The 25,737-nt window shown below is 37.6% G+C and overlaps 2 protein-coding genes across 2 annotated transcripts in view; one reads left to right on the top strand and one right to left on the bottom strand.

Annotated features, from left to right (window-relative positions):
- Positions 1-348: 348 nt before the first annotated feature.
- The window catches only part of Sln (monocarboxylic acid transporter silnoon), a 38,326-nt gene continuing 12,937 nt past the window's right edge, over positions 349-25,737 (bottom strand). The window contains exons 5-18 of the mRNA XM_073090734.1: positions 25,463-25,656; positions 24,696-24,839; positions 23,238-23,304; positions 22,689-22,804; positions 20,576-20,683; positions 7,496-7,641; positions 7,039-7,114; positions 6,044-6,170; positions 4,388-4,540; positions 3,564-3,706; positions 2,951-3,056; positions 2,294-2,367; positions 1,382-1,528; positions 349-565 (exon numbers count right to left, since the gene is read on the bottom strand). Coding sequence (XP_072946835.1) covers positions 429-565; positions 1,382-1,528; positions 2,294-2,367; positions 2,951-3,056; positions 3,564-3,706; positions 4,388-4,540; positions 6,044-6,170; positions 7,039-7,114; positions 7,496-7,641; positions 20,576-20,683; positions 22,689-22,804; positions 23,238-23,304; positions 24,696-24,839; positions 25,463-25,656 — 1,738 coding nt within the window. The 3' untranslated portion in view covers positions 349-428. The remainder of the gene's footprint in view (positions 566-1,381; positions 1,529-2,293; positions 2,368-2,950; positions 3,057-3,563; positions 3,707-4,387; positions 4,541-6,043; positions 6,171-7,038; positions 7,115-7,495; positions 7,642-20,575; positions 20,684-22,688; positions 22,805-23,237; positions 23,305-24,695; positions 24,840-25,462; positions 25,657-25,737) is intronic.
- Positions 13,371-14,216, top strand: LOC140755460 (uncharacterized). The gene has a single exon (XM_073090733.1). The coding sequence runs from the start codon at positions 13,408-13,410 to the stop codon at positions 14,092-14,094; it is 687 nt and encodes a 228-aa protein (XP_072946834.1). The 5' UTR covers positions 13,371-13,407; the 3' UTR covers positions 14,095-14,216.

Raw genomic sequence — 25,737 nt, 5'->3', positions numbered from 1 at the left:
ATAAGCGAAAAATTAATAAGGGTTTATGTTTGTTCAACTGTGTATGACGTAATATTTTACTGTTTTAAGGAGGAAATAAAACTTTCCTGAACTATGATCGTTTTTAAAGTAGTGGTGGTGGTAGGCCCCCTGATCGAAAATTCGGAAGACGATTTTTAATATATAAATAGTGATGTTTGTGTACGATTGCGCAATAAATGAATATTGTATTTCACCACATAAGTGATAGTACTTTCATACGGATAATTAAAGCAATTCATGCAATTATTCCCTAACCATTCTAAAATATCAAAAATGCACAACGATAATAAAGTTTTCACGTCTGCCAGCACTCCTGGAGTGCAACCCGTTGTTTTATTTGCAAAAGAAGCAACACCATAATACTTATCCAAATGCAAGATTAATTAATGATATTTTCTCAAATCCCCTCAATCGACCGACGATTCGGCGTCTTCGTTCTTTGTGCACACGTGGAAGGCTATGACCGGAATCGAACCCAGGACCATGCAGGATCCCATGCCGTAGAAACACCAAGAGTACCCGCCAGTGACGTCACGCACAAGACCTGAAATTCATATGTTAGAAATAAACTTAACAACACCTTAATAATTATTCTTATACAGTTTTATACATATTTTTATTAATCGTTCTAGTTATATATGTGTATTGTGTATATGTTTCGTTTTATTTCTACTTTTGATATACAGTTTACACCTATTTCTATTTTTACTCATCTTTTCCACATCTATTTCTGTTTCTACAGACTTTGTTTCCATATATTGCTATTAATATACAATCTGTTTATATTTATTCCTATTTCTATACATCCTATTTCTGATCGAATCCATTTTCCTACATACTGTTTAGTTCTATTCCTATTTTTGAACATTCAGATCAGTTTATTATTTTTATTGAATGTATATTTCTGATTGCATTATATCTCCTTTTCTCTACTCTTATTTCCGTACATAACAGATCTCTCAATTCTTCACTATTTGTATTTTGAGCATCCCTATTAATAAAACTTATTTCTGCAAATGCTGTTCAAAACGATTTACATTTTCACGACCTGTTCCAGTTTTCCAAAAATAGTAATAGATCTGCTATTTCTGTTCTACATCCTGTCCAGATCCATTTCTATTACTACACATAATCTTCAGAACTATTTCTACATCCTGTTTAGTTTCATTTCTATTTCTACATATAATCTTCGGAATTATTTCTACATCCTGCTCAGTTTCATTTCTATTTCTACACATAATCTTCAGAATTATTTCTACATCCTGCTCAGTTTCATTTCTATTTCTACACTCCATCTCCAGTTCTTTTTCTACACATTCCTTCCAGTTCTATTTCTATTTCTCACAATTACACCACTCACCAGCAGTCGGAGGCACGGAGACAGCGGCCAAACTCTGAAACATTCGTACAAGACCGTACGAGGACGCGATGCGTGCCGTCCCGAACGCATCAGCCAGCAGCACAGGAACCAGCAGAAACCAGCAACCCAGACATAGACCGTAGGCACCTGGAAATATATGAATACTAGCTGACTCGGCAAACGTTGTGTTGCCATATAAAAAAATTAAAAATCTAACATCGAGCGATATGAAAAATGATCATTATTGAAATGACTATTAAAATAGGGTAAAAAATTAGGGTTGTATGTATTTTTAATGCGACATTATAGGAAAATAAAAACAAATAAAAATTGTTAAAAAATTAAAAAAAAATATTAAGGGTAAACAACCCTTATCACTTAGAGGTATAAAAAATAGATAGTAGCCGATTCTCAGACCTACTGAATATGCATATAAAATTTGGTGAAAATTGGTAAACCCGTTTCGGAGGAGTACGGTAACTAACATTGTGACACGAGAATTTTATATATAAGATAATATATTTTCTTTGGGAAGTCGCTCTTGAATGTGCATATGGAAAACCATGATGATTTTAACCTTTTGCTCTAAGAAAAAAAAATTGTAGGTAGAACCCTTCGTGGTTTGACTTCGGTGACACTACTACTGGTGTTTTGGTATAGCAGTTAGGCTGTTGTGTTTTGGCTGTGGTAAGGGAAATACATGCAAGTCCAAGGGTAGCAACGGTGTATCTAAGGTAGTATTGCATACCTATCTGGAGTTCATTACAGATGTTCTTACAATTATTTACCATCAGACATATGTTTATTTAAAAAAAAACGTCAAAAGTGTAGAACTTTTTTTTTTTTATTGAAAAATCACAAAAATATAATGAAATTTGCAAGTTTTATTAAAATGTCTTTTCTAGAGCTTACCAGAAGCAATGGCCAGAGCCCACCATGATGTCAGACTGGGTAGAGTCAACACAGCAGCACCGGCGACCAAGATACTGTAAAAAGAAATTTACATTTAATTTTTAACAATTTAGCAAATATTTTTCGCCAGGCAAAGAACGAGGTTACAGCTCACCTCATGGTGAGTCGCTGCTGTATGGATAACATAATGAATCAGGCTCAAATCCCAGGCACCTCTGATTTTTATAAATTATCTGCGTATTAGAAATTAATTATCACTTGCTTAAACGGTGAACGATAACGTCACAAACCTTGGGTAGGCTAATCTGTTTTTACCTGTGTACCTTTTTTTTTATCGAGGGGGAAACCTTCAAAGGTACCCGACGTTATGGGAGTGACGCCGGGTTATGTGGGACTTTTACCGCACTAAAACCCCCCCGGTGGCCAGCCTCGGCGCTGCGTAGAGGACTCCGGGATCTCCAAAGGAACGCAACCGGAGTCCTCTTAGCGCGTTGCCCCGTCGGGCTCCGCCCAGGTGAGCTTGGCGCTCGCCACACCGTCTGGTGTGTACGACGGTAAGCGACCACACATACCGCCGTCCTTCCCGGGGTCGCTGACGGGCGGTTTAAGCTCCCACTCTTGCCACCCGCGACCTACCTGCGTACCTAAGAGTCTTACCTGACAATATACGCCTTCCTCCTGCAAAACAGATGTAGATCACACAGGTAGCCCAGACCCAGGCGACCACACAGGTCCAGAACAGCGCTGATGGCGACCAGGTGACCTGGGTAACGGAAATAAAAACATTTTTCTTTATATTTTTTCTTTACAAAATAACTAGGTAATTATCTCATAGATTATTAAAACTGTAACTTATGAATTAAATGCTAATTACTAATTAGGCTAATTCAGAGAATAATATTGGGTTGCTTGGAAATTGAAAATTTAGGATTTGATATTTACATAACATGTGAAATATAAAAATTATTTTGGTGAACAAACGTTTAAATTGCAAATTATAAATTGAAAAATTACAAATTGCAAATATTAAAACCGGTAAAACTGGAAAATTGCAAAACTTGCTTATTGTAAAAACTGCAAATTGTCAAAATTGCAAATTGTAATAATTACAAATTGTAAAAATTGCAAATTCAAAAAAATGAATTCAACAATAACATCTATCGAGTTCAGCTACAAAACAAAACTTCATCAAGGTCAACTGGTTAAGCCAGCATTATTTGAGGGCAACAATTTCATCTCTTTCCAATTTTATAAACCAAATCAAACATACCAGCTGCCGCCTTGCTGTGTCCGACTGCTACAGTGTACGCAGGCAGGTAGTACAGCGCGTACGGCGAGCCGCACGACATCAGCGCCACTGACGCGCAGAGCAGACCGAAGCGCCAGGACTTCAGCAGAGACACGTCTAGGTATCTGAAAGAAAAATAGGTTCCTTAAAACGTCGTCTAGATGTATTATTATCTTTATATATATATTTCTTATGTGCGTGTGTATGTCACTGAACTCCTCCTAAACGACTGGACGGATTTTAATGAAATTTGTCTTGTGTGTTCAAGGGGACTTGGATTGGTTTCGATTCACAATTTTGACCGTGGGAAAAGGTTTTTTGAATTATAAAGAAATTAGGTTACTTTGTTATCGTCGTCAACTCATCACTGTCCCCTGGATACGGGTCTCTTAGAGTTAGATGAGTTTAGGCCAATGTCTACCGTGCTGGCCCAGTGCGAATTGGTAGACTTCAAATAGAGTATAATTTTCCAGAACAGAGGTGGTGTAACACTTCGTGGTTCGACTCCGGCGGCACCACCGCCACACCTATTTTTGTTATAGCAGTGGAGCGCTGCTGTGTTCTGGTATGAAGGGTGTGGTAAGGGCGATACTTTTCCGAGGCGTTCCAGCTTAGTCCTCAGGGGTAATGGCGCATTTGTGGGCGACCTGAGGTAGGAATCTAATCTTATCTGGGGTTGATTACAGATGTCCATATAACAGTAACTTATCATCAGGTGGACTGCATGCTCGTTTTTTCCTCCAAACTTGAAAATATAATCTTGTTTTTTTGCTACTCAATTTACATTAAAAATAGAGTATATTTACTTAGATATGGTGCCCATACATCCTCTCTTCTCTTCTTTAACTTCTGCGGTCTCTTCCTTCTGGATTTCTTCTTCTTTACTCTCGTTTGCTTCTGGTTCAGTTAGCTTGCTAGGTAGAATTCTGCTTGGTAATGGCGGCTTGATGTAGAGAGATCTTGAAAAATAAAATAAAAACATAACTTAAATATAATTAGTAACAATTTATTTACACTTTGGGAATACATAATAATAATTCTTATTTTCTCATAATACATATTATGAGAAAATAAGAATAATGTAACACATGTTAGAGTTATAAATATAAAGCTGTGAATACCACCTTCTTTCAGCTTACGAGAAAAAATATTATTATGACTTGGATAGCAAAAAAGTGTTGTAACGACTCTTAATAGATATCCGAAGGTAGCCGACTATGACCGATAGCTCTAAAGCTCAGTTGACTTACATAAGATGCCCATATTCTCAGAAGTGGGATCCCATCTGTAATCGGCATCAGGTTCAACCTGTTCGATATGGAACTACTTACAGATGTCTATGGGAGGTAGTGACTACTCATCATAGATTAGTAAAGATTACTCACGCCTAACAAGAAAATGTACCCAGTTTTGAGAATTGAAGTAGTTGCGTAAAAAAGTTTTGCCACGTCTCCGTGCTAAAATGTCCCTAAAATATTTGAAATAATTATTTATTTATTATGTAAATTACGCAGTATTAGTTATTTATTCGTAAATGTTAAGAGAGAAACTAAAAATGTTTTATTTGTCAAGAATTAAAAAGAAGAACTTAGCTAATAAGCCGTTTGTGGCTTCATTAAATTTCAAGGCGGCGAAGTATCTTTACTAATCTATGCTACTCATGAAGTAAATTCAGGGCTGGATTTAGGGAGGGCAAGCGGACTATTGCCCTGGGGCCTTCACAAGAATAGAATATAAAAATAGAAAAATAAATATCCAAAATTTCGAGAAACGTATTTTTTTTTCAAACACTTATGTGTTTTCCAAATAGTGATATAATAATTTTCTTTGTTGTGTTACAGGCACATCGCATTGATCCATTTATATTGCTGGTTGTTAATACTTTACGTCACTTATTAAATACTTTTCTATTTTATATTTTAGAATGTTCAGTCTTGCTTTGAGTTATGAAATGTTAGCTGATTATTGCAATGTCTTTTATAATGGAGATATGATAAAATAGTGGATAAAGTTGTATGTGTTGATGATTATGGAAGAATATATTGTATTTCTGGAATTCCTTCTGAGCATTTTCATAGTTGGCAATAGATATCAGAACGATTTGTGTAAAAAAAAAGTGTTCCTAGCTAATTTAGCAAATAATAATGGACCTTCAGCCCTTCGTTGGCTCAGGGCTTTCACACAACCAAATCCAGCCCTTAGTAGATTACATGATCGTTTTCTTTATCTTATATATAAAATTCTCGTTTCACAATGTTAGTTACCGTACTCCTCCGAAACGGCTTTACCGATTTTCACTAAATTTTATATGCATATTCAGTACGTCTGAGAATCGGCTACTATTTTTCATCCCCCTAAGTGATAAGGGTTGTTCACCCTTAACATTTTTTTATTTATATGGCAACACAACGTTTGCCGGGTCAGCTAGTAAGACTACATGAACCATGAAGTAGGTATCATACCGACTGATCTTCCGTCTGCTGGCCTTGTAGACGCAGGTGCTGTCGGTGGACAGGTCTTCAACAGAGTGGAGGATGGAGGAGGACCTGGTGGGGCGGAGACGTAAGCGGGCGACCTCTCGCGGCAAACCTGGGAACGTGATTCCAATTTTAATCACTCAATTAGGCAAATCTAGGCACGTATACACAATAACATAAGTCATATATTTTTTCCTTTAGTTTGTTATTTATCATTACTTCCCATAAATGAATTGTTTTGATGTGAAACATCTATAGCCGCACGTATAATCGATTTCTGGCGTGGCGACGCATGACGTGGCGACGTCGCCACGCTATACGATGGTATATATATACAGTCTATATGCAGTAGTGTGTACGGTGTGGCGACGCGTCGCCATGCGCAATCGAATTCAGTAAATAGTCATCGTTATCTGGAAAAAAATCGTAATATTTTATTTTATCATTATGACATATTTAGTTCCTATCACAATATGTTCTTTTCTGCATATTACTTTTACAAAATAATGTCGATGTTTCACATCTGCCAGGCGTCCCGTGACGGCTCACATTTTTTTTTAGTATAGATGTAATTCTTTTGTTTTAATATTGTAGTAATAATTATTTTTTAGTACAGTTGTACCGCCTTTAATTTTTCTGCACATCCCTAAGGTTGACTTGGAGAAAATGCTATTTAGCATTAAGTCCGCCTTTTGCACCACACTGTTTTTAACATGGTCAATAAAGAGTAAATAAATAAAAAAACCTTTAAACGACATTAAGTATTTAATGGCAGTATAAAAAATACAACAAAGTAGGTTCTTTTTTTAAATTGAATATAGATTTACTTCGCAACCTATGCAGTTTTAATTTTTGGCACAATCGGCTTTTAAACTCCTTCCAGCATTGTTCGGTATTTATGATTTTGATTTAGCCATTTAATTAAAAAAAACATCCTGTAGTGAATTTTTACTCGTATTTAACTTAAAGGAGTTACTGACCGACCACGCCGAGCACATCCATGCCTTCAGAATCTTCAGAATCCGACATCTGTGATGGAAACGGTGGTCTAGCCACCTGAAACAAATATGTAGAAATAATTTTAAAGTAGATTTCACACTGGTAGAATCCTTTGTGGTTCGTCTTCAGGGCACCGCCACACCTATTTCTGTTATAACAGCTGTGTAGCGCTGCTGTGTTCTGGTTTGAAGTGTGGTAAGGGAGATATACTTTTCCGAGTCGTTCCAGCTTAGTCCTCAGGGGTAGCGGCATATCTGGGACCAACGTGAGATAGGAATCAAATCCTATCTGGGGTTGATTACAAATATCCATGGGTGGCAGTAGCCACATATCATCAGGTGGACTTCCTGCTCGCTTGCTACTCCTATATTATAAAAGAAGATAAAACAAAAGGGGTTGCAGCTCCAGAGTATAAGGGTTGCAAGTCTTAATTCTCACCTCAATTAAGCTGGGGTGTATGATCTCGGAGAGCAGGTTAGCAGGCTTCGCGTCCTCGCTGATGAGGGAGTTCTTCTGGTTTAGGGCGAGCGTCTCCGAATCAGGCTGGAAGAGGCTTTGCAGGCGGTTGTCCTTATCCACTTTGCCTGAAAAAAGCCAGATCATATCACGATTTCTGAGCAAGAAATTTGGTAAAGAAATGCTATGTAGCGACTTTCCGTTACTCGTTAAGAAATGGCGCCACGAATATTGTAGAGTTTTAGGTCGCTGGTTTCTAATCCGATATATAATTTGGAACCCTTGTGCGCTAGTGACGATAGTGTAGGTGAATATATGTATAAATACCGTAGAACTGTGCGGTGCTCCCTTCGGCGACCGATCGACCGTGATGCACACACACTCGCGACGTCCAAATAGGTCCCCAGGACCCCCGTAATAAATATAAATTATATTATACGTCCCGTGACGAAATCTGAATACCGACTGTATGTACAATGTGTGTTATGACAGAAACGTCAACCTTTTAAATTTTGAATTTACTCCTTTTATTTGTAATCAGTATTTCGACCAGTTCTAAATACTGAACATACCCCCGCCCGAGAAAGGCCAAGCCTTTATCAACCAAAATCCAAAAAATAAAACCTTACACCGATCATAAACAAACATAAAGTAACAAAAATAAGTTTGTGACAACCCTATTCCGAAGGCAGCCTACGAAACTTAACCATAGGCCGAATAAATATAACCAATGTTGTTTTCAGGTTAACTATCCAAGTAATACACTAATCTTTCTCAGGCAGTAACCAAAATCCGAACCAATTTCATTTTAAAGAAGACAAGTTTTCTTCTTTTTATAAACTTAAATCTCCGATTGTAGGTGATCCTCCAGGTTAAGTCCATTTACTTCTAGTTTGAAGCGAGTGAAGATATTAACTTCTCCATCTTCTCCAAAATCTTTTGATAAAGAGCTTGCGCCAATTAATATCTCTTCACTCTATTGTTTTGGTAACTCCGCCAAGTTATGTTCCAGTTCCAATAATAAGGATTTACCGATAAACCATGAGGATCTTCCGTAACTGCACACATTGGTCTACAGTTGAGTTCTGCTTCCCTCCTGGTAAATACAGTTTCTAGCAGCTCTTCATATGTTAAAACAAGTTCACCAATCATCCGTTTCATTAAAGTTTTTGCTGACTATGCAGCCTGCTCTTCATCTAAATGTCTTCTTGCAGTTGTATCATTTGTCCCACAGTCAAACCGAATGACATGTGAAAGACCCAGCCGAGAAGTAAATGTAGTTAATGCTACAAGAAAACCTTCCGTCGTCAAATCGTTGACTCTAAATGTGCATTGTACAACCTTTGCACAAGAACAAATAAAAACTCAAAAAGATATACACCATAAAGTTTTAGGATTCATTAACCGCGAAACCCCAATAATAAAACAAATCTTTAAAATAAAAGAAAAGCAAAATCCGTTTGCAATGTGAAATACCCCGGTGGCATTCACCCTATCCGTAGGTAATGAAACCATTGTGTCAATCCATTTGACCAAAAAAAAATAATAAAACTAAATATCCTACAACGAAAATAACCAATAGACCTTTACCAATAAAAAGAATTGAATTAATTAACAACATAAAAATATATCTAAAACCTTAAAACCGCTAAATCAAATTAATATCTTTTTCCGAAAATTATTTACCGTACGTCGTTTTTCCATATTAGAGAACCGTTTTCTCACCGATGAAAAGGAACTATTTACCGTAAACGTATCTGGTAAATATGGCGAACCTACCGCATATCGCCGTGTATCATCCCGGTGATGATATTTTTTATTATAAATTTTATGATCCAAATGTCTTGGATCCGCAATGACGCTAGGATTATCGTTAGTGTCCCTAACTTTATATACAAAATTATCCGATTGTACGTTTGTAAATGTTTGGCAAACGTTAATATTCTGGGCACCTTCATCATTATTTACCGCGTATGAAAAAGGCCCCGACAATACATAACCGAAAATAGTTTCCATAGCACGAGGCAAATCATTGTTTATTTTAACAATATCCCCGAGCATAACCTCTCCTAATAAATCCGCACCGATTAAAATATCAACCTCCCGACTAAGGTAAAAATATTCATCCGCAAGAGGTAGTCCTTTGTAATGACTACAAATCTCTTGAGGTAAATTGAAACTAGGCAACTGATTAGTTATTTTATTTAAAATAGTAGCGGTAGATACCAATAACGGTCGACGTGAAAACCGCGGTCGAATCGTTAAATTAACCCCATTTCTACCACTATCCACTGGTATGCCACTCAGTCCCGTGACTGTAGAAGCATTTGTTTTAAACCGTCTTAAACCTAATCTATTAGCACAACTCTCCGAAATAAAACTGCCTTGACTACCGTTGTCCAATAACGCACGCGCTTCTTGATATTGACCATGTTCATCCTTAATATGCACCATGGCCGTAGACAAAAGAACCGTACGATTAAACATGTTACCTTCAATCATGTTAGAAGTCAACGAAGCACCACCTTGATTCGAAACCGTAATATTTGCCCTGTTAGATCCGCTAACAGATGCAGTATATGGATTATCCTCCACCCTATCCGCGACAACATTAGAAGCATGTGCCCTACTGTTACCGGTCACAGTCGGTGTCGCCGCCGACCTTGCACTGCCCGATGCTGTCTGGTAGTGAGGTAAATCCATGTGAATAAGATGATGATGCTTAGGTGACTTACACTTAAAGCAAACCCATGAAGATTGACAGTCCGCTATCTTATGAGAGTTAAAACATCTAAAACATAGTTTATTTTCTTTAATAAAGTCTTTCCTAAGACCCACCCTTAAAGATAAAAATTTATTACATTTGGAAAGATGGTGTATTCCCTTTTTACAACATTTGCAGCCTACCTGCCTATTTTCCTGAAATGCCGCATGAGTTTAAGTAGTGCCATATGCCCGATGTGAATCACCACTTGACTCTAAAATCCTAAGTTCATTTTCCAAAAACTTTATTAAATCCTTAAATTCCGGAAACTCCTTTCCTGTAAACCGTTCTTCAAAACCTTTTTTTAGACTATTATCTAATTTTTGAAAATTAATGTAAAATAATAAATGAGTCCACTGATCAACCGGAAAATTCATCTTTTCTAGCGCTTTCGTATTTTCTAATAATGTATTTAAAAATAATTTAATAGAACTTAAATGTTTGGTGACATGTGAAATATAAAACAAATTATAAAATAGTTTATCTGCTAACAATCTTTTATTATTATATCTATTGTTCAATAGATCCATAGCAACCGAAAAATTATCTCCCGAAATAGATAAGTGTTGCAATAAAACCTTTGGTTCTCCAGCCAATGAACCTAATAAGTAATACATTTTCTCCGAATCAGATAAAGCATTATCTTCACATATCAAAGAATTAAATATATCCATAAATGAAACAAATTCTTCTATTTTTCCCGAAAATGTAGGAATCTGTATCCGTGGTAAAACCACCCGCTTCCGCTTGTCACCATCATCCATTGACCTGAACTCCGAACCATGTTCAGTCTCCGAAGATGATATTTCCAAAAACTTCCTCTTGATATCATAATATATTCCATTATATTTTTTAAAATCGTCCGAATAATCCACATCAGAGCCTTCGTCCAATTCCGATTGCAGCTCCAAAAACATCGACGTAAATTCTTCATAATTACGATCCAAATCATGATACCGTATTTTAAAATTATTTTTATCTATTTCAGATTTAGGTTCCCGCTGAGAAAGATCGTAAATAGAATCCAAATTATGGATTGCTAAATCGTATTTTAATTTATTCAACCTTTGTTTAGATTTAGGAGCCATTTCAAAAAAATGAAATAAGGTAAAGTCACCTAAGTCCGAGGGGTTCACAAATTGGCACCAAATTCCGCGGTATTTAGTAAAACAGCTTTTACTAATTATTTACGAAATCGTTTTTACTGAAAGGTATCTCATTTAGTAAATAATTTATCACTCTATTGTTACATACCCACCATAATAGCATTATGTGTATTGTTTTTAAAATAATCTCATAGTTTTGAACTAGTGACTAACTCAAACGTATGCTTCATACATTTTGGGCCTTTTGCACGTGAATGTCACGATTTCTCAAATAGTGATTATTTCGATAAATTTACATATGTGTGATAGTATTTCGATGAAAACATTATATGGATTATATATGGAATCGAAAACAATTAAATATTGTGCTTATTTCTTAACAGATAAGGGTAAAAATAAGTTTAAATATGCAGCGGCATTAGGTGCCAAATATTTTAGGCTGTCCCTTAAACCGAGGTATACCACGGAATAGCAATTTCATAGACTTGTTTTAAATTTCAATTTTTGTAGTTGTTTTTATGAATAAGCACGTCTTGCTCCGGATTTGACTAATTTAATACTCAATTAATATTGAAATCATTTTCCGAGGTACTGAATTATACTGCATTACCTAATTATATAATACCAAAGATGACCTATCTATGTACTTTCCTAATTTTTTCTATGGGACAATTAAGGAGAGAAAATGAAGTTCATCCAGATATCGATGTAATATTGAACAAGTATTGTATATTATTACATTAATATTTCAATAAAGCATCTTTCTGCCTCTAAATTGTGTAAAAGGCTTTTATTATTTAATAATCGGAATTTGGAAACGTGATTTTTAGTTATGAAACGCTATTCCGATGTATATATGTCGGAATTAGGTTATATGGGCACATTAATCCGCGGCACAACGACAAAATACTATACAGGGTGTTTAAAGTTTTAAGCGGTTTTTAAGAACGTTTCTATTTTTTGTATCAGTAATTCGCTTAATCCTAAATAATGAATAATTAACATTGTTATACGACTTTATTAGTTATTTAATTAAAAACTAGAACATTTTACGATGTTTTGATTCGATTAAATTACTCAAAACAAAATAATTCTACAAACCGCATATGATATTCCATATTATTATTATTTCTGGTGTATGATAAGCCCTAGTATAAAGTACATTAAAGAGAATGTCCAAAATTTTATTGCAGATACACGAATTGACCGTAGTTTTAAACAAATTAACATGAAATCGGGAGGGAGGGAGGGAGGGTAGCTCGGCCGGCTGTCACAGCACGAAATTCTTATTGTGTTATTCTTTTTTATTTTAATTTGATAATTTTAGAGCAAGTTTTGCGTTGTATATGTGGACATTGCAGTCGTGTAGTGTGGTGCAGTGTGCAGACAGAAGTGATCGAAAATAAATATACGGTTTCTGTGCTAATCGACTCATTCTAAGGTGATCAGCTGATAGTACCGTCACAATCAGCTGTTGATTGGAGGTGCAAGCGCTAATAAAACTTCCTTTTGTCTTCAACAATTTTTATTTACAAACAAAGTGAAAATAGTGTTAAAAGAAACAATATTGCAAAAAGTGCATTAATTAATCATATTCAAGAGAAACATAAATATAAACAAGATACAAGTATTGTGAACAGCGCCATCTCTTAGTACATTTGGATCTTTTACATAAGACCTTAGTAGCTAAAACTATGGCAAACAAGTGTGGCGCTTGCGGAAGATTCGCTTCTATATCCGAATCAGTTAAATGCAATAAATGTTCGCTTTCATTCCACAAGCAATGCGTTAAAGTCAGCAATGACGCTCGCACGCAGAAATGGCAATGCAGGGAATGTAAGTTAAAGGCCCCCGGCGCAAGCGCAGCGGCTGTTTGTACGCCGAGTCCAGATGGCAGCAGTGGCACGGACACGGAATTCACAGATGCGCGTATTGACTCAGCCGATAGAGGGCGTTGTGAGAATGTTGATTTAACTACGGACATTAAATTTATTCGTGAACAGCTTAGCAATATATTAAGGGAGATGACCTGTTTCCGCCATGAAATTTTAAAAATTAATAAGAACATAGGAGATCTAAGTAATAGGGTTGGCGAGGTCGAAAAGAGGGTCGAATTGCTTGAACAAAGGGCACCCGATACAAATGTTCCTTCGGTTGCCTCTAATTTGGAGGAGTCTCTGACTGAGCTAAGGTGCCAGCTTAACGACCGCGACCAAGCAATGTTTTTGACCGATGTCGAAATCTCGGGCGTAGATGAAACTAAAGGCGAGAATCTCCTTAGCATCGTCTCATTAATAGCTACTAAGATTGGTGTTCCGTTGGAAGAGCGCGACGTCGTAAGTGCGATGCGTACTGGTGTCCGGCGGCATCACGACAATGTGACAGGTGCGGTTAAGCAGAGACCGCGGCCCTTAGTTGTTCGTCTAGCGCGACGGACGGTGCGTGACCAACTGTTGAAGGCGGCGCGCGTTCGCCGCGGAGCCGACACCGCCGGAGTGATCGTCGGATCGGAGCCCCGTACATTTTATATCAACGAACGTCTAACACACAATAACAAGCAACTTTTTTACAAAGTACGGGAGGAGGGACGGCGCAAAGGTTGGCGTTACATGTGGACGCGAGACGGTTACATTTACGCGCGGCGGGATTCTGAGTCACCCCGCTATCGGGTCCGTACTGATGCAGATGTAAACAAAATTTTTGGCTTGTAAAACGTTTGTCGCAATACACATTATTACATAACTTGTTAAGTTTATACTATAAATTAAAGGTAATTACATTTTTTGCTTTTGTAGTATTAGCTATACAATATTGTCTCACTTTGCTCCCTATAAAATATCACACAAATTTTGAAAGTTATATAAATATAAAATGTTTAAATGTTTTGTCTAATAAGTCTTTGTTAAATGATAATAAATTTCTGTTTTTATATTGTTACTCACACTACTGCATATCTTGTAGCATAATAAAGACAAGTCAGGGAAGAAAATTCCTATGTTATTTCGTGGGGTATAAAAATACCTTTATCGTGCTTTGCTGTTATAATATTATGCGCTGCAATATAATTCTACTCGTATTAATCTATCTACATGTATTTAACAAATACCACTTATTTAAGATCAATTCTTTTTTTGACTATATAATATCTATATTTAAGCTAATCTCACCTATTAAGGAAATATTTCCTCATTCAAAAAAAAATTATAATATATTACATTTAGTTGGATTATTTTTGCTAAACTGTGGTTACGACTTTATAGTAACTTGGTCTTATTGGTTCTATGTTTATAAAAATGATTAAGGTTAATAAATTAAAAATTGGTTTGTTGAATCCCGGCTCTTTAGGCACAAATCACGATGAATTTATGGCAGCTATGATGCGTCGCTCAGTCGATATAATGGCGATCAATGAGACGTGGCTTCGGGTCGGGGAGGAGGGCCGTGCCCCAGTAGTCCCGGGATACCGGCTTCGACACATTCCCCGGCCAGTTGAAGTGCGCGCGCGCGGAGGAGGCGTAGGATTTTATTTAAAACAAGATATAAAGGCACAAATACTTGAGCATCCGTGTTGCCCTACGGTTGAGCAAATGTGGCTAAGTATTAAAGTTACAGGTAAATCTGTACTCGTTGGCACTGCTTATCGCCCGCCTTGGCTAAACATACAACTATTTTTCGATGCTCTTAGCGAATCCATAAGTTCCTTTACCCATTTCGATTACACAGTGTTAGTGGGGGATTTTAATATTGATTATTTGAATAAAAAACATGCTAACTGTAATATGCTCTCCGATTTTTTAAGGGGCAATAACCTATCACAGCTAGTATCAGAACCGACGCATTTTACGGACAGCAGTGAAACTCTTCTTGACCTGGTATGTGTTGATGCTCCGATACCTTGTGTCTATGTTGACCATATAAAAGAACTAAGTAGCCACGCGTTTGTTACTTGTGTTCTCGACCTTCCTAAAGAGCGTATTAAGCCTCAGTGGGTGACGTTCAGGTCTTTAAAAAGTATAAATATTGATTGTTTCGTGGAAGACTTGGATTGTATAAATTGGGATTTTATATTAACACTGGATAATGTAAATGACATGCTTAATTATTTCAATACTATTATTATAAATATATTTGACGAATATGCACCACTCAGAATTTGTTATTTAAAAAATAAAAACAGTTACCCCTGGATCACTTTTAATATTAGGGAAATGATGAAAACGAGAGATCAGGCGCAGGTGAGAGCACGTAATACTAAGCTGGACTTGCATAAAAAATATTATAAAGAGCTTAAAAATATTGTAAGTTCCGCTATTGTCCGTGAAAAATCGGCATATTTTAAGTTTTATGTCAATTCCAAGTTAAGTCAACCTAAGGAAATGTGGAAACATATTAAGCGGCACGTTCAAATAAAAAACACAAACAGCTCTCTCCCTTCACATCTCCAAGATCCTAATGTGCTGAATGACCACTTTTTGCTAATGCCTGGTGGAAGTGATGTGTCTATGTCACTGCTCACATCGTTTGAATTTAATAGGTATTCTTCGGATTCATTTCAATTTAGGCCTGTTTCAGAATGTGAAGTGCTTAAAGTTTTTAATGCACTAAGCTCTAATGCAGTGGGATGTGACGGAATATCACTCGATATGTGGAAGTTAGTACTACCCAACTGTCTCACGACAATAACAACCTTAATAAACAAGTCGTTTGAAACTAGTATCTTTCCTGAAGTGTGGAAGCGAGCCCTGGTAAAGCCTGTCCCAAAAATAGATAATCCAGTCGCCCTCTCTGACCTGCGACCCATTAGCATCCTTCCCTGCCTGTCAAAAGTTATTGAGAAAATAGCTTCTGGCCAAATTATTAGCTACCTCGAGTTGAATAATATTTTACCTCTCAGGCAATCTGGATTTAGGAAGAAGCATAGCACAACTACGGCTTTAATGGAGGTAGTTGATGAAATTTTGTCCGCCCAGGACAAAGGGGAGGGTACTATTTTGACTTTACTAGACTTTTCGCGCGCGTTTGAAACCCTTAACATTGCACTGCTGCTCTCTAAGCTCTCGTTCTATGGCTTTAGCTTAAAAGCTGTAAAGTGGTTCGAAAGTTATTTTATAAACCGAACGCAATTGGTTGAACTTCGTAAAGATGGTAATAGTTTCATAAACCAGTCAACTGCCAAGATTATTACTCGAGGAGTACCTCAGGGGTCTATTTTGGGGCCTCTCCTGTTCATCTTATATAGTGCGGATGTAATAGAAAATATAAAATTGTGCAAATTTCACATGTATGCAGATGACTTACAAATATATATCTCATTCAAACCAGGTGATACGGATACGGCAGTAAAGAAATTAAATTCTGACCGTGAAAATATATCTCGGTGGTCTAAACGCAACGCCTTAGTGTTGAACCCGAAAAAAACTAAGTTTCTGATTTTGGGAACATCAACACAGATCCGTAAAATAGGTGCAAAAAGTCCGACGATTACTTTAGACGGTGAACCAATAGATAGGGTGACTGAGGCACGAAATCTTGGGGTGATCATTGATGAAAATCTTAGATTTGAGAAGTATATTATGAACACGGTACGTAACTGTTACTATAGACTGAAAATTTTATACCGTATTAAAGATTATCTTAGTGTGACATTACGCGTTAACCTTTGCGAAGCCCTTGTTTTGTCTAAGTTAAATTACGGAGACACCCTCATTGGGCCACGTCTTCTAGCACGTACAAAGAAAATAATCCAACGAGTACAGAATGCCTGTGCGCGCTTTTGTTTTAATATCCCGCCTCGCTCCCATGTTACTCCCTACATTAATACAGCCAACATACTAAAAATGGACTTCCGCAGGCAATTACATCTCGCCACGTTACTATTTGGCATTATAAATAATAAAGAACCTTTATACCTCTTCAACAAGCTGGCGTGGGCCAGGGATTATTTACACAATAGAACACGATCTGCTCCGGATAAATTGTGGTACCCATCCTACTGCTCAGCTGCTTTCAGGGGCAGCTTCAGGTACAGCGCCACGAAATGTTGGAATAACCTACCGCCTCCTCTTCGGAACCTAAAAACAATAGGGAGTTTTAAATATAAACTAAAAATGTTACTATTACAAAAACAAAAAGAAGATATAACTAACTAAAGTATAATAGGAAACATAGTAAAAAGTTATTATCCCATATTGAACAACGCTCGCACACGTACACATATTTTATACTACACACACGTATATTAAATACCTATTATAATTCCTTTGCCTTAGTTCTAGTTAGGGCTTTATCTGAAGTAACCATAACCTACCTCTAATTTGTAGCTCATTGGCATGGATGCTGGTTTCCACATTTCGGGCGCGGTGCTACTGGGTAGTGGGAGGGTATTATCGGAGCGCATGGCTATAGTCATACGGAAATGTTCCATTCTAAGTCGTCCTGTGAATAATAAGATAGTACTTAAAATTGCTTGGCTCAATAATAAGATTATTTGTAGTGTACATATTGTGTCTATAAAATATTTGTACTTACCAATTTATATAAACAATGAGTAGTAACCCAGTGCAGTTTCGAACATATGTATATTATATACATCAAAAATGATTCGTAAGATAACTGTTTCGGGCAGGCGGCGGCCGTCCGAGCCGCCTCGTATCATGGGGCAAACTGAAAACCAGAGCTGTGGGTAGGTGTTTTTAACCGCTCATGGCATAATTCTGAGGTTGCTCCCTTTCGCGATTGTTGCAGCGCATAGTACTTTAACGGCACTAGATAATTATAAGTTATAATTATAATTTATAACCTTTGCTTTGTTATTGCCTTTTGTTTGTTTTGTTCAAGTTTTTATTTCTTTATTTTTTTCTTGTAATTATTTTTGTTTTTTTGTGATTTTGTTTTTTTTTTTTTCTTAAATTTATTTTTTTAATTTTTATTTTAGTATATTTAGTTTTAAAAATTGTACTGTGTACTGCAATTGTGGTGAATAAAGTATATTATTATTATTATTATTATTATTAAATCCATAAGTTAAATTAACCATTCAAGAAACTATATTGTAACAAAGTTTTATTTTGGCAGTTTCCCTTTATTCCTTATATTTATTTATTATTCTTTATTTAGCTAAGAATACTTTTCATAAAGCTACTCTTTAAATAATAAAAAAAAATTAAATAAAAATTGAAACCTAAGTAAATAAATAATATTTATTTTTATACACCATGTAGCAGTCGTTCTATCTCTTTCACTCCCTTATTTTGTATACTCGGAATTAGGAATCAAATACATCGGAATAAGGATTTTTACATCGGAATTAGGGTTTTCTGACTTGGTTCATATTTATTTTAAATACACGTTTAAATTCATATTTTACCGTAAAAAGTCGAGTCTATTTCAAAAGAACACATACTAAAGCTTTTGATAAAATTATCTAATTCCTTTTTAAGCCGCAGTAAATGCTTAATATTTGACGCTCTTTCTAGTTTTGGTGAAAATACCGCGGAAATAGGTGACTTTACCTTAAGAAAAAATTAAATTAAATTTAAACCGATAGAACGCTGTCACAAAATTATATGTCAACCGACTTGACAAATATGAAAGCACAAAATATTACCGAATGTAAATTATAATCCGCAATAATAAAAATCCAAACCGAAATAAAACCGACCGAAATAATAGAGTAAACAACGACCATGCAGTCCACCTCCACCTGGTGTAAATGACCACACGTGCGCTGTTACTCTTGAGGACTAAGTTGGAACGCCTCGATTAAGTATATCTCCCTTACCACACCTTTTTCAAACCAAAATACAGCAGCTCTAAACACTGCTGTAATGGCAGAAATAGATGTGGCGGTGGTGCTGCCGGAGTCGAACCACGTAGAGTTCTACCACCTTCAACCGACACAACCCGAAACAGAAGAATGCTCAATACAAGCCCGACCGAAACACTAATAATAGTCCGAAAGAACGCCTAAAACCGTTGACGTTTCTTGTAGTACCCGATGTACATAAATAAAATAGTAACCGAAATAAATACGTGTATCCCTACGTAATAATTGTAGAGTACACAGTTTTTTGAATTTGTCCAGCCGCTGTAAATACTTATAATCCGGCAAAGTATTTACAAACGACGTGGACGTGTGCCGATGTCTACACTACTGTTCACCAACACACAAGAATATACTTGCGAGCACGGAAACCCGAATCCGACTCGAAGTGACCAAAATGTAGAGTTTTAGGTCGCTGGTTTCTAATCCGATATATAATTTGGAACCCTTGTGCGCTAGAAACAATAATGTAGGTGAATATATGTATAAATACCGTAGAACTGTGCGGTGCTCCCTTCGGCGACCGATCGACCGTGATGCACACACACTCGCGACGTCCAAATAGGTCCCCAGGACCCCCGTAATAAATATAAATTATATTATACGTCCCGTGACGAAATCTGAATACCGACTGTATGTACAATGTGTGTTATGACAGAAACGTCAACCTTTTAAATTTTGAATTTACTCCTTTTATTTGTAATCAGTATTTCGACCAGTTCTAAATACTGAACAAATATTCTGAATCACGCTATGGAAGTTTTCTAAATATGTTGCATATATACAAGCTCCGAACTGAGACTGGCGGAGTACGGCCGCTCCCCGGGCATGATCACCTAGCACACAGGGAGATCTCCCGCCGCCAAAGCTGTATACGAAATTACAAATTAATTATCATTTGCTTTAACGGCGAAGGAAAACATAGTGAGGAAATCATACCTAAAAGATCTTTAAAAAAGTTTTCGAAGGTATGTGTAGTATACCAATACGCAGTTGTCCAGCGCGGTGGACTATAGCCTAATCCTTCTCATTCTGAGAGCAGCGCTCAGCAGTGGGACAGTAATGGGTTGATGACGATAAGGGTGGTAACTTTTGGTAGTAGAACCCTTTGGGTTCAACTCCGGCGGCACCACCGCCACACCTATTTCTGTTATAACAGCAGTGTAGCGCTGCTGTGTTCTGGTTGAAGGGTTTGAAGAGACATACTTTTCCGAGGCGTTCCAGCTTAGTCCTCAGGGGTAGCGGCGCATCTGTGGCCGACCTCAGGTAGGAATATCAAATCGTATCTGGGGTTGATTACGGATGTCCATACGGCAGTAGCTTACCAGGTGGGCTGCATGCTCGTCTGCTACTCCTATATTATAACTCACCATCGACGAGGTCCTGCAGCAGCGTGGTGGTCTCGGTGGTGGGGGGCTCGCGCGGTGGCGGCGCGCGGTACAGCGTCGCTGACACACACACGTGCAGCATCCCACCACCTGGGGACAGAATACGTAGAAGTCATAGATATTTATTTATTGGATAATAATAAGCTTATATACAATATTTGAAACAATAAAATTAAATACTAATTAAACTAAAAAAAAAATAATCAAATTATATACTAATAGAAACTTATTTACAAAATGTACATATATACAATAACGAAATACAAAAATATAAAAACATAAAAACTACCATAAAAAATGATCACCATCGCTTTCCTTGGGCAAGGTACCCAAGATGCTGGCAGCATTTCCTCTTTGAATTGCTATAGCAATTCGTTGAGCAAAATGCGTGCCAGCTCCTGGATCTCCAGAGACGTCATAGTCATAGATTAGTAAAGATTACTCACTCCTAACAAGACAATGTACCCAGTTTTGACAATTGAAATAGTTGCGTAAAAAAGTTTTGCCACGTCTCCGTGCTAACATGTCCATAAAATATTTGAAATAATTATTTATTTATTATGTAAATTACGCAGTATTAGTTATTTATTCGTAAATTTTCTCTAAAAATGTTTTTATTTGTCAAGAATTCAAAAGAAGAACTTACAAATAAGCCGTTTGTGGCTTCATTCAATTTCAAGGCGGCGAAGTATCTTTACTAATCTATGGTAGAAGTAAATAAATTAAGAACAAAAAATCAACGGGTCGCACTCCGGGAGTGCCGGCAATAGTAAAAACTTAATTATTAATATGCATTTTTTTGTCTCTCTCTATTATAGTATCTCATTTGTGTTGCAATTATCCGAATAAATGTTTCTTTCTTTCTTTCTTTCATTTTTGTTATTTTGGAATGGTTAGGGAATTTTGCACGAATTGCTTTAATCTAATATATAAAATTCTCGTGTCACAGTTTTCGTTGCCATACTCCTCCGAAACGGCTTGACCGATTTTGATGAAACTTTTTGTGCTTATCCGGTATCTATGAGAATCGGCCAACATCTATTTTTCATCCCCCTAAGTGATAAGGGTTGTTCACCCTTAACATTTTTTTATTTATATGGCAACACAACGTTTGTCGGGTCAGCTAGTTATCAGTATAAAAGTATTTATGTAATAAAATAAAATATTCATTTATCCTATGTCCTATCATACAAAAACTTGGCAATTTATATTACATTTTAACACTTTAGAACTATTACAACGTCTTACGAATTTTCGATCAGGCCACGCATCCTGACGCGAGTTTATCATTTTTTACCCATCACAAAAGTGCGCAGCGCCGCTAGAAGTTTTCACTTGAACAATAATTAAAAGCTTTAAGAATAAATAATTAATTGAAAAATAATACTCAATGTCACTCCCACAATTTTGAAGACACCTCATAAGTTAGCCGTCTAGCCATTTACACTGTAGGACATTTCTTTGTTTTTTTTTATAATATAGGAGTAGCAGACGAGCATGCAGTCCACCTAATTGTAAGTGGCTACTGCCGCCCATGGACATCTGTAATCAACCCCAGATAGGATTAGATATTCCTACCTGAGGTCGGCCACAGATGCGCCGCTACCCCTGAGGACTAAGCTGGAACGCCTCGGAAAAGTATGTCTCCCTTACCACACCCTTCAAACCAGAACATAGCAGCGCCTAACACTGCTGTTATTAGGTAGAAATAGCTTTGGTGGTGGTGCCGCCGGAGTCGAACCACAAAGGCTTCTACCACCTTCACAAAACATGGACATGCCAACGAATGAGATATACACCTATTTCTGCCTTTATACGAGTAAAAGCAGTCTAGTGCTACTGCGTTCTGGTTTGAAGGATGTGGTAAGGTAAGGTTTGAAAGATGTGGTAAGATAGATACAAGAGAAATAAGGAAAAAAAGAAGAGAGGGGAGATACGTGTGCTTCCTTAGCTTAGTCCTCAGTAGCAATACTGTGACCAACCTTAGATAGAAATCCAATCCTATCTGAGGTTGATTACATATGTCTGTAACATTATAAAATACTATCAGGTGGACTGCACGCTCGGTTACTGATTCTATGTAAAAATAACTTACCAAGAAGAAGAACAGTTCCATGCAATCCATAAGTGTCCACCAGCTTCTCAATCAGCATGGGGAAGACGAAGCTACCTGCAGCCGTCCCGCTCACACATATGCCGTTAGCCAATGCCCTGGAAAGAGATAGATATATGCATAAACGCAAATACTTCAGCTACCGTCGCACTGCTGTGCACGGGTCTCCTCTCAGAATGAGAAGGATTAGACCATAGTCCACCGCGCTGGACAAGTGCGTATTGGTTCACTTCATATACATTTGAAAACTTTTGGTGTGTAGAAAACATGCTTCACGATGTTTCCTTCACCGTTAAAGTAAGTGAAAGTGAATTTATAAAACTCACATAATTTTGAAAAATTCTGTTCCTAGGTTTCGAATTTTGGACTCCCCGAGAACTAATTTTAACACCTAGGCTATACTGTTATACACTAGGTTTTCCACTAGGCTGTCACCGTATACTATGGCCTTAATCCCTTTAACTTTGAAAGGAGACCCTTGCCCAGCATCAGGACAGTTGAGGATGATCTAGAAATATTAGGGAATCTTACCTGTGTTTATCAAAGTATTGAGAGACAATAACGATACCAGGAGTTGTTGATAGACCACCACCGATACCTGAAAATAATAAATTAGAGTATATTTAATCCATCACAAAAACGCTTTCTACACTCACAGCCCCACACTAGGATTCCCTGTATCGTGGGTGCTATGGACACACACAGAGACAAATACACAAACACCCAGACCCAGAAACAGAAATCTAAATTCATCATTTAGAAATCTGTCTGGCCGGGGATCGAACCCGGGACCCTCTGCGCGTCTGACCGGCATGGTGACCGCTCACAATTGTCAAAAGGTTTACGGGTAGAAGAATGCTAAATTATAGTATTCCTGTACCCTTACCATGAGTTTTTACGTTTTGACAAATATGACTGTTTTGGTACTTGTTTATGTATTTGCCCATACAATTTCCAATCAGCGCCCCTAGCGGATTGTATCAGAACTATAGTGTAGTATCATTAAATGTCTAAATTGACAAAATGGCGCTTTATGTTTTGTCTCTCTTTTTTGCAACATGTGAGGTAGACAAAAAGACTTGAGCACTTACTTATTGTTACGTTTACTCAGTCTACTGAAGCAAACGGAACAGAATAATTGATTGAGTAAACGTAACGTAAAACTGTGGTATGTTTTGAAAACTCATGGTAAGGCTACCTGGTGGTACGAAGCTACGCTACTATTTGTAGCGGAGCTTCGTAGCATATTTTGCTATACTTGTAGCACTGGCTACATCGGTCTACGTCGTAGCTCTATAACGTAGCTCATAAACTACGACTTTATGGCTACGTTGATACCTACGCCTTTGGTTTGACTCCGGTGGCACCACCGTCACACCAATTTCTCCCTCATAATAGCAGCGTTAAACGCTGCTGTGTTCTGGTTTGAAGTGTGGTTAGTGAGACATACTTTTCCGAGGCGATTCAGCTTAGCCCTCAGTAGCCTTACCATGAGTTTTCAAAACATACCACAGTTTTACGTTACGTTTACTCAATCAATTATCCTGTTCCGTTTGCTTCAGTAGACTGAGTAAACGTAACAATAGTAAGTGCTCAAGTCTTTTTGTCTACCTCACATGTTCGCAAAAAGGAGAGATAAAACATAAAGCGCTATTTTGTCAATTTAGACATTTAATGTTACGTTACTGACACTATAGTTCTCATACAATCCGCTAGGGGCGCTGATTGGAAATTGTGTGGGCAATAAATACGTAAATAAATACCAAAACAGTCATATTTGTCAAAACGTAAAAAAATCATGGTAAGGTACAGGTAGCAGCGCATCTGTGGCCGCCCTCAAGTAGGAATATCTAATCCTATCTGGGGTTTATTACAGCTGTCTATGAGCGGCAGTAGCCACTTACCATCAGATGGACTGCATTCTCGTCTGCTACTCCTATATTATGAAAAAAATATACAGGTGCATATAAAAAAGTGTAAGAAACTCACCAGTCATGACTCCAAAACTGAGCAGCAGATGAAAGAGGCCTGTGCTGAAGAATGACAGCGCGAGGCCTGTCCCACAGAAGAGGCCTCCGATGAACACCACCAGCCTGCAGGAGTACTTCTCGCAAAGCGCCGACGACAGTGGAGCTGCAATTTTATTGTGTTAGAGTATCTGCAGAGGCAGAAGAGAAGTAAAATGAAGAACGAGTGATGTGTGTATGTGTCTGTGTGTGTGTGTGTGTGTGAGTGTGTGTGTGTGTGTGTGTGTGAGTGTGTGTGTGTGTGTGTGTGTGTGTGAGTGTGTGTGGGTGTTGGTGTGTGTGTATTTGTAAAAGTGGGAGGGGAGTTTGTTTACAAAAAATGTAGATGTTTATTTGGGTAATCGAAAAACAAAAAGTTCTGTCTGTGTATGCGTATATGTGTGTGTGTGTGTATGTATGTGTTTGTGTGAGAGAGACAGAGAGGACAAGTTTAAGAGAAATAAGGCAGAATTACACATGTGCATGTAATTTTGGTCGGATTACTCGCATTTTGCAGTCGAGGTGGACTATGACCTGACCTCTCACTCTTTGAGCAAATGCGACCCGCGTATCGGTGCGTTCACCATACCGGTCTGAGGAGCAGAGGGTCCTAGGTTCGATCCCCGGCTAGACAGATATTTGAATGACGAATTTAGATATCTGTTCTGGGTCTGGGTATTTGCGTATTTATCTATGTGTGTGTCCAAGGCACCCACGACAGGGAATCCTAATGTAGGCATTTGACTGTACCAAGAGCCAAGCAGAGTGTAGACAGAGCCGCTGGGATCCAAGAGGCGACAGATTCGCTGGAGTCCGGGAAGGTCTCCATGATCTCCACGTAGAGGACTCCGTAGGACTTGAAGAGTCCTGCCACCCAGAACTGGACCATGAAGGCACCGAAGACCACCACCCAACCGTAGCCACCGTCAGGAGGATTGGAGAGACTAGAAGAAACATTTATTTATTTATTTATTCATTTACTTACATCTAATTTTTTTTTTATATTATTGACGTTAGTAAAGAGA

Source organism: Epargyreus clarus, unplaced genomic scaffold (assembly GCF_041222505.1).
Source record: "Epargyreus clarus isolate Ecla_fem2 unplaced genomic scaffold, WU_Ecla_fem_2.2 ptg000033l, whole genome shotgun sequence".
Taxonomy (NCBI): Eukaryota; Metazoa; Arthropoda; class Insecta; order Lepidoptera; family Hesperiidae; genus Epargyreus; species Epargyreus clarus.
Note: the sequence above shows the minus strand (reverse complement) of the source record. Positions and strands in the feature narration are given on the sequence as shown.

Coding starts and splice junctions, on each gene's coding strand:
- LOC140755460 (XM_073090733.1), top strand. CDS start 13,408: ATGACCTGTTTCCGCCATGAAATTTTAAAAATTAATAAGAACATAGGA.